Source organism: Parasteatoda tepidariorum, chromosome 1 (genome assembly GCF_043381705.1).
Source record: "Parasteatoda tepidariorum isolate YZ-2023 chromosome 1, CAS_Ptep_4.0, whole genome shotgun sequence".
Lineage (NCBI taxonomy): Eukaryota > Metazoa > Arthropoda > Arachnida > Araneae > Theridiidae > Parasteatoda > Parasteatoda tepidariorum.
Window position 1 is genome coordinate 20,625,563 of NC_092204.1, and position 9,986 is coordinate 20,635,548.

Consider the following 9,986-nt stretch of genomic DNA (forward strand, 5'->3'; position numbering starts at 1 on the left):
AATTTAATAGTAAAATTTGATTATTTACAATGTTAACATTCATTTTAGTAGAATGGGTAGACTCGCCCCATACGAGAGATTTGTCAGCAGTTCTATAAAAATATACAGTAACAGCGTAACTGTTAATATTTTCTAAAATCGATTTCACAGCTTTAAAGAGGGATAAATAGCGATTCCGAAACACCTATTAAAAGCCTTTTTTCTTTAATATTTACAAAAGTTTGACCACTTGAAAGTTGACAAACTGAAAAAAAATGGGTAGACTCGCCCCGGTTTACGGTATCACAATAATATAACTACAATTCTTAACATCTTCAATATCCTCAGTGGTAGACGGATCATGGGTTAGAGTGCTCTTCCTCTCCATGTAACGCAAATGCGGGTTAGCTCCATCAAAAAGTCCTTCACGATGGCAAGTTTCACCCAATACTCGATTCAGGAGTTCCCTTGTCTTCTGGATTGGGTTCAAAATTACAAGGCTACGGAGTTGAATATTAATGGTCGTAAACCCATGAAATTGGGTCAGCTGTTCAACGACAGTTATAAAATAGGAATAAAATATTAAATCAGTGCATAGAGCGTTCACCTGCCAATGAGATGAACCGGGTTCGAATCCCAGCGATGGCTGGTCGATACGAATTCCGTTCCGGGTTGAACCGACCACACTAGTGACGTAAAATATCCTTTGTGGTAGACGGATCATGGGTTAGAGTCCCCTCTGCCGTCAAGTTAACCGAGGTAAGGTTTAGTGATTTTCCTTTCGATGTAACGAAATTTCGGGTTAGTTCAATCAAAAAGGCCTCCACGATTGCAAATTTCTTCCACTACTTGATACATGAGTTCCCTTGTCTTTTGAATTGGGTTCAAAATTCCAAGACTAAGGAGCTGAACATTAGTAGTCGCAAACCCAAAATTGCATCAGCTGTTCAACGATAGTTATAAAATAAAAGTAAAAACATTTAACCGCGATATAAATCTAAATTTGCGTGGACATCCATAGTTGTATGAATCGTCAATTCTTTATAATAATATTAATTTCTTTATATTATTTTTTCTAAGACCGCCAATTCGACAGTTTTTAGTATAAATAGATATAGATCATACAGATCAGAAAAGTAAATTTAGCAGAGTATAATTTCAATAAGAGTTTATAACTCCTCTAATATTTCTGTAAAACTTTGTCAATAAATCCTAGAGCAATGCATAACTTATACTGATAGTTTATAAGGAAAAAATTGAAAACTGTCAAATTGACTGTCTTGTTCTAGTGTTGCTGTTTTTGACACCTGGTTAAATAGTAGTTAACAAATAAATTAGGAAGAAATATTTAAAGATAATATAACAAATTGAAAGGAATATTTATAGCGCTTTGACAGCCCTTAAATAGTGCTGTCAAAACGGTTGTTTGCACGATTATCTGAACTTTAATACTTAAGTTCGAAATATTTTGTCCAGTGTTTGAGAAACCAAACAATTTGATTTGTTTGATTATGATAAATTTTAATAAAAAGTTTTTATTAAAATTGTTTAATTGTTAAATAACTGTAATATTGTTAAATAATTTTAACATAATGTTTTGGTTACGTTGTTTATTAATTGGTTGTTTATTACGAAATAAATTGAGTAAAACGATTTTACTGTGCTCATATTTTATAATTACTTAAATTTTAAAATTAGTTAAATGTTATAAAACAATTGAACTTAACAATTAATTTTACATTACGATTTGTTATTAAATAAATTTAACTAAATGACGAAGTTAATTATTTGTAATTATAAGTAAAAATGCAATTTTTTCAAAACTACATAGTAAAAAAATGTACGATAATCTAAGTTAATTGATAATTAAATAAAAGTGACAGAACAACTTGACTGTGTTATATATTCCCAATCTAATAAATGTAACAAAACGATTTAACTAAAATTACTTGATTCTAATTAAATAAATTATAATTTGACTTCGTTAATTTATTTCAAATTAAATAAATTATGATTAGACTATGGTACCTATTTCTTCTGAAAAATGTCATGATGATTTGACAATGTTATTTGCTTCTAAAAAGATAAATTTTTCGAAACGAATTTATTGATAATTTAATAGATTTTGCAAACGTTTTTATTGGGTTATTTATTTCTATTTAAAAAATTATAAAATATGCAATACATACACTATAAAATATAAGAATACCTAAATTTATTTTCAATTGAGTAAAATTAATTAAACAATTTGACTAATTAAATAAATTTAATAAAACGATGTGATCACGTTATTTGTTTCCAATTATATAAATTACGATTCGACTTAGCTATTTATTTCATATTAATTGAATTTCGATTAGATTATAACATTCATTAAGAAAACATATGTAACATAATGATTTAAACAATATTTATTTCTAGTTAAATTAATTTATCAAAATAATTTCAGTTTGTTTATTTCTAAATAAATAAATTTAATAAAACCGTTTGACTAGGTTATTTATTTTTAATTAAATAAATGTTTATAAAATACACAATTTTTAACAGCTATAAATTAAAATATTCTCTTCTATTAAAATATTCAAATGACCGCGCATAACAAATTTTATTTCAAACCCTATACTATGGTGGTTTTTAGTTTCTCTCAATCTAAAATATTTTCTAACTCAATATGACAACTGTTTATCGAGTTCTGTAAGGTGATGAACAAGTACTCTCACTTTTCGTTTCTATGATTGGTTCATATTACTAATTAAATGATTTGAAAAATTATGATTAAGTCTGATTACTTATTTAATATTTGTGATTAAAAAAAGGCATTCCCGTAACAGCCCATTGTGGGCCAAAGAATCCTAGAGGCTCCACAATTTCGTGACCGAGAACATAATAATGGCAATGTGGTCAGCATTGCGCACAGACTGCTTTTGCTTCCCAGTCAAGCTGGTACACAGCGATATGGAGTTGGGAGAGCTGTAGGTCACCATTGAGGACCGAATCCTAGTTTTTCAGTTCGAGAATTTAGTGCCTTACCCACTGAACCAATTCAGCTAATGTGATTAGTGCTAAATAGTATACGTATAAACAATTTAAAATGATATTCAGGGTGTTTCGTAATTATCACTCTTAATTTATGTCTTTAGAATTCTCTTCAAAATGAAGACAAATTTTGAATCACAAATGAATATTTAAGTAAGAAAAAAATTCGCTACCGAAAACTGACAAAATCACTATTAAAGAAGGAGGATGTATAGTTTCATCACAGGTTGAAAGCTGAAGATGTTTGATATAACCATTTTTCAATGTCTCCCTATTTCCCACCACAATAAATCGGATTTCAGTGATTCGTACCATTCCTTAACTGTTATTTCTCTGATTTTCATAGCTTTTTAGTTTTACCATAGCTTAAATATTAATTTGTACTACCCACATATATATACACTTTTTTTAAATCTTCATTTTTGTTAAGGGATCTATATACATTAAGGGGGGCCTTTACAGAACAACCTGCACATAAACAAACTTAAAAATAAAAACGTGCGAGAAACATTCTCGTAAGAAGTTTTAAAAAATGAAATTGAAAACAAATAGAACAAACTGTCTTTTTAGTTAGGGAGAATAAGATAAAATACATCAATGAATGATTAGTGGAATTGAATGAAGAGATTAGTTTAAGAACCAGGTAAGTGACATTTACAGAGTAATCAGGAAAAGAAGGAAAAAATTGATATCCGAATTATTTTATTATAGATTTTGATACAAAGCTAGTAAATTTTTGCCATATTTTATTTACCACTCCCTAATTTTAAATAAAATTCCTACAATCATCCTCAAAACTAATTATGAAATAGTTATGTTAAGAATAAAGTGCAAGCAAAAGAAATCCTGTTAAATTTTTTTTTATTTTATAATCGTCGTCGTCGTTGAACACCAACCGGAATGTTTCACTTTAAAACAAAAAACTGCTATACACTTCCATGATCCGACCCATTCTAGCACATGCTTCTCCTGCTTAGGCCACAATTCCAGACCATCTAATGAAGAAACTGAACCAGTGCCAAAACAAAATACTCCGTAAAATCACCTGTGCTAGAAGGTTCATTAGAAACTCAAACATCCACAAAGATCTCAAAATCCCAACTCTCTCTCAGCATATTTACAAATTTAATGCAGATTTTTATGACAAAGCTATCAACTGCAATATAGCTAATTAATCATTTATTTCCTTGAGCTGAGGTTCATTACGGCACTGAAACTGAGAGAACAATATCCTCTTTCCAAGTTTTGTTTATACAGAAAAGGTTTTGCAACAAACACAGTTTTACGATTTTAGTTTTGATTAAATTTAATTGGTCATCTTGTAGTTTCAAATTAGTTTCGTTAAGTTCGGCAAATGTACTGAAAATACATTCGCTGCAGCTTGTTTTAAGTTAGCCAGTAAATCTCGGTATCTGCCTACCTATCATTGCCGGAGCACCGTCATTAGCTACAGAAATGATATTAGTCAAGGGTATAACTTTTAATTCAGTCAATAGTGTTTCACCTTTAGTATCGCTTTCTAAAAATTAAGCAAATAACAATTCTTGGTAAAATTTTTATTCTTTTATAAATCTTACATAAGCTAAAAGTAAAAGCTTTGTTTCCTAGATAAGTGGACTTGTCAAGCTGCATAGAAAATTCAGATATTTTTAAGTACTCGCATAAAGAATTTTCTCGCACTAAGATATTTTGTCAATCCTTCTTCGTACATTATTATTACTCCGTGGAATTCTTTTTACAATGTCAAAAGCTGGTTTGAGCAACCCGGTGAGTATTATCTCACTTACAGCTAGTAAAATAAATTCTTAAATAATCTGAGGCTTTCCGGACTTTGGAATCATGTAATATATAGAAACATGCGAAATAATGAGAAGCATGCAATCCATCGTCACCTTGCTTAGATGTTGTCCCTATAAGTTGTTGCAGTGACGGTGTTTTCAGATATTTTTCTTTGACTGTTTGAAAACTAGTTAAATCTTTATCTTTTTTGTTACTATGGATTTTTATAAATTGCTCGTTAAGCTTGGAATGTTTCATTGAATCACTTGTTTTAGTTTTATTACATAGAAGACACATAGGTAAAGTACTATTTCCTGGTGAAGAAATAAAGACATACTTCAAATATTCAACGCTGTATTTTCGGCATTTTTCCTTCGACTCATTCATACTGTTATCTCTTAAAGAGGGAACAAAAAATATAAGAAAGCTTGTAAATGAACTGTTTAATTTGTAACAAACCACTGTTAATAATTATAAGCGCCCACCTTTATTTATTGTTCACTTAGGACGTAAAAATCGCTACTATTTTATTTATCTTAATTTCCATAATAATAGAAACCAATCACAATTTTATTATTTTATATTAAACCTCACGCGGACCCCCTGACGTTGTTTAGGGACCCCTAAATAAGTTTTTATTTTTCACGGTCCCCCCCCCGAATGGTACCACGGACCCCAGGGGTCCATATGAACCACTTTGGGAAACACTGATCTAGAACATACACTACCTTTAATTTAAAGGGCAAATACCCTACCACCTTCTTTGATAAAGAAAGCATTACTATAAAAGGAGGCACGTGCTTTCTTGGGCAGAACTTTCCGGTTGATCTAATAGCTTCCTAGATTAGTTAATTACCTTGAAACTTACCTGCCTCGTTTCCTAAAAATGCATCTGCATTAGGACCTACTTCTTCCACTAAGTTCATCAAATATGTTTATAATAAAACTTCTTCTGTCATATATATTAAAATAACTAAAACATCATATACAAAAGCTATTTTTTTTTCTATAATATAGTCCTGCTTTATTTTATTTATTCCTTGCTAAACTTAAATATGGAAATAAAATACCATCTGAATGAATCTTCGGGGTCTGCTTTTTACATGCGAAATAAAAAAAATCGAGATATGATATACCGTTTTCTTTTTCTTTTTTAACTTCTTCAGTTTTTGAAATACGATTTCAGCAGTATCTACTTCAGAGTTTCGCCGATAGAATAAACTTGGTGTAGACTTTTACGACGGAGATCATACATAAATCCCATATTTCCACAACTTATTCCAAGAAGTCACAAACTAATCTCAAAATCCACCAAGAACCAGCACTTCGGGCTTCCACGAAACTCATATTAAACTTGTTCCCTAAAATATCTCTTCTTGCAGATAAAGATCATAATTTCTCGCCAAATCACAATTTTTTGTTATTACATTGATTTTTCTCTGTTTCTAGATATGGCAATATCTCCGATCCAGCCAGGAGGAGCGAAAGTTGTGCCAACGAAGCAAAAAGGAAAAAAGTAATTACATGGGAGTTAGGTTCTGCTCTTGGTGCTTTCGCAGATTAGAGCTGCCCGCCAAACAAGAGTAATGCTGTTGGTCAAGAGTTTGGGACTTGTTGTCGAGGAGATCTCACAGAAGATTTCTCCCTTGTTTATAGGAAACGAGTTTACTCTTCTTCACAAATAGTGCCATTCTTATTTCAGGGAGTCCAATAAAGTAAAAAAAAAATTCTCGAAATGAGACATTTTTGTTGCAACAGCACATTGTGAGACAGGAAATTGTTAATTTGTAGGGTACCGAGATTTATTGGGAGAAATAAAGAAATAGCAAAAAAAAATTAATAATAGTTGGCTAGTTTATGAAACATACTCGTAGTACAATGACATTTATAACGTGTAGACAAAATAACAGTTCGAACTGTGAAACATTTTTAAACTAGGAAACTAAGATTAATTAATAATTAAACAGAATCAAAAGCAATAGATTAATTTAACTAAACATTTATTTATGGTGTTATTCAGCCGTAATTAATGGCTGCAGTGTCCGATCAAAAATTAACCCATTTGGGCCTAGCGGTTTGATTTCTTTTCAGGGGCAGCTATTTTTTTTCAAGAGGTAGTACAAGTGGTTCATTTTTAGGATTAATTTTACAGAAGCAAGGTAGCTCTATCTACCATAATATTACCAGGATGATGCATTAATAATGTAAACATTATAATTGGACCTTAAGGGCGGCACGTTCCTCTTTTAATGAAAGTGGTAGATAACAGAAAGAATTATCCGCTTGGTATTAACAAATATGTACTACNGGATTTGGCTATCATTTTCAACATTTAAAAGTTTTTTCTGAGCTCTAGTTTGTATGGCATTTAACATATGTACTTGTAAATCTTCTTTAACTTTGCACTCTTCAAACAGCATAGCAGTTTTGTTTCCAAGCAGATATCTACCTTGATCTAAGGAATCTCTTAAGACTGCAGCTTTAGTGATTATGTGTCACATCTCACACTCCAACTCAACTTCTACAAGAGGCAAACATGTCAAAGTTTCTTCCAAAGGTGTTCTTAACCAAACCTTTTCATTTGTATACATATGTGGTTTCACATACTTGTTGCAAATTAGATCTAGAGTTGCACCAGTATCTCTCAAAATTTTCATCTCAACTCCATTTACTTTATCTACACTAATGTAACGTGACATCAGTTCATCAATACTTTTGTCAGCTACAACATGCGAAATAGATTCTTGAGTTTTCTTTAACTTATCACATTGAGGTCTAAGATGATTGCTAGAGCCACATTCATAGCAACGAAGGGGTTTTCCCTTTTCAAATTCTCTATCTCTTAGTTTTTCTTGAGATATTTCCGATTTTGTCAACAATTTCGGCTTGAATTCTTTTTTATTCTCATTAAACTTAGAGTTCCAATTTTGGTTTCTAATATTAGAAAAATTCCTTTTGGGAAAATCTTTCTTTTTAAAACTCTCTCTAATACTTTCAAAGTTGTCCAACTTTTCAGCTAATTCAAATGGAGTGATAAATTTCAGCCAATCTTCTAAGTAATGTTCTCTTATCTCCACAGGTACTCGAAACTTCAATTGCTCCGTTATTATCAGATCTTTAAGCTGCTGCAGGTTCTCAATTTTCAATTCAGTAATCCACTGGGTAAAATAACTAGACAGTTCTTGTGAATAATTTCTCCAAGATTTGTCCTGGGATTTTTGATGTCTATAAAAACATTGCTTCAATTTTTCACTATTCAGTTTATAACTTTTCAAGATAAGATCTTTTACAAAGTCATAGTTAATAGCATCGTCAGGTTTTTCTCTTGCCAGCCTGTTAGATAATTCCCCAGGTAAAACCGCTAACATATAAGCAACCCAATCCTTCTTTGGTACCTGAGCCATCTCTGCTCTTCTCTCAAAATTTATAAGGTAGAGTCCCATTTCATCGTGCTTTTCATCAAATTTGGGCGTAATCTGAGTAAGAGGAATTCGATGAGAATATTCAACTTTATTTTCTGAATCACTATTTTGAACAGGATCCTTATTCACCAGTTCTAATTTTTTTACTTCCAGTTCATGTAATTGGGCTTCACTCGCCAATCTATCTTCTCTCTCTTCTTGTCTAATTCTTTCTTGTCTATCTATCTCATCTTGTTGAGTTTTCTCTTCTTGTTTTCTGTCCTCAATAATTCTATCTAGAATAATCTTTACTTCATCTTCCTTATAAGCCGGGCTGTTCAAAATTAAATTCTTAATTTCCACTACTTTACTAGAAGAGTCAGCATCCACGCCAATTTCTTCACACACTTCTAATAAGTCAATTTTTTTAGCTTTTGCTAAGTAAGCCATGACTTAAGGATTAACAAAATCCGAATGCTTTCAATTTATTTTCTTTTTCTTTCTTTATATTTCAAATTTAAGATTAAAGAAAATTGTGTTATTTATTATTTAAAAAATAACAGTAAGAAAACTAAAACACCATTCACAACCGAAAAAAAAAACTTTAAAGCACATTACGAATAACAATTCTAAGATCTATTATTTGGAAAATATAACATCTATTATGCAATAGTAACCAACTAAACGCTTTTACACTAATTTTCAATATACCATAAACAACGCAAAATAGTTTCAAAAACACTTTTTACATATTCAACAAATAGCATAAAATTTCACCCTACTTTCGAATTAAAATCGAAACGAATCAGTGAATAAACTCTATAATTACATATATAAAGCTTCAATCAATAATAAATTCTCATGTTCANTCTTCTCTTAAGTTTTCAAAAGTAAAAATTTCGTTGAATCCTGCGGTGCCACAATTTATGGTTTTTTCAAAAAAACTGAAATTTAGCTTTGCAATATGATGATCTAAAGAATCTATATTGAGGTCGCGATGTATGTTTTTTATTTCTGATAAACCATCTTGCTTTTGTTATTTTCCTGAGGATTTTGTTCTGGAATGTTTTGAGTTTTTTAAGGAGTGATGTGGAGATGTTGCACCAAGCTGGAGATGTATAAGTCAGGATGGGACGGATCATTGAGATGTAGAGTAAACGTTTAAGTCTAAGTTCCATTTTGGGGTTCTGAAGAAGGATTTGTAATCTGTGGCAGGCTGCTTGTGCTTTGTTGATAGCTGTTTTGATGTGATCGTTCCAATTAAATTTACTGTTAATGACCAGACCAAAGTATTTTGCGCTTTTGACTATGGGAATAATTTCATTAAAGAGAACAATTTGATTTTTGGGGAGATCAAAAAGTACTTCTCATACTCATATGTGTTGGTTATTTTAGCGTCAGCCCCGCTAGGGGCTCTAACTAATTCATCTGAGTGGGAATAAATAATAAATCGCCGAAGCGCAACTGAAAGCAAAAAGTACTTGCTCCTTATAATTCTAGATCTAATCAGAAATAACTTAATTATTGTGGTATCTGAGAATCTTTTAATTCACCCAGATAAATGAAAATGCTGAAAAAAGTTCCCCACCACAATGAATGTCTTTGAAAAAAGGAACTGTCCTAAATATATGACGCTGGGCGTTAACCGGTTAAGGTTAATGCTAAAAGATATTTTTTTTATATACCACTTTGTCCCTAAGTGGTTTTTGAAGCTCGAATTTTCATGCATATATATTTTCTTTGGAAAACAATTTTTAGTGGTGGTTACACAGAAATTAAACTGTCAACATT

At 31.2% G+C, this 9,986-nt stretch overlaps 1 protein-coding gene across 1 annotated transcript; it reads right to left on the reverse strand.

The window, feature by feature from the left end:
• Positions 1-7,289: 7,289 nt before the first annotated feature.
• On the reverse strand, positions 7,290-8,645 carry LOC122268811 (myb-like protein X). The gene has a single exon (XM_043039248.2). The coding sequence runs from the start codon at positions 8,643-8,645 to the stop codon at positions 7,290-7,292; it is 1,356 nt and encodes a 451-aa protein (XP_042895182.1).
• Between the last annotated feature and the right edge of the window lie 1,341 nt (positions 8,646-9,986).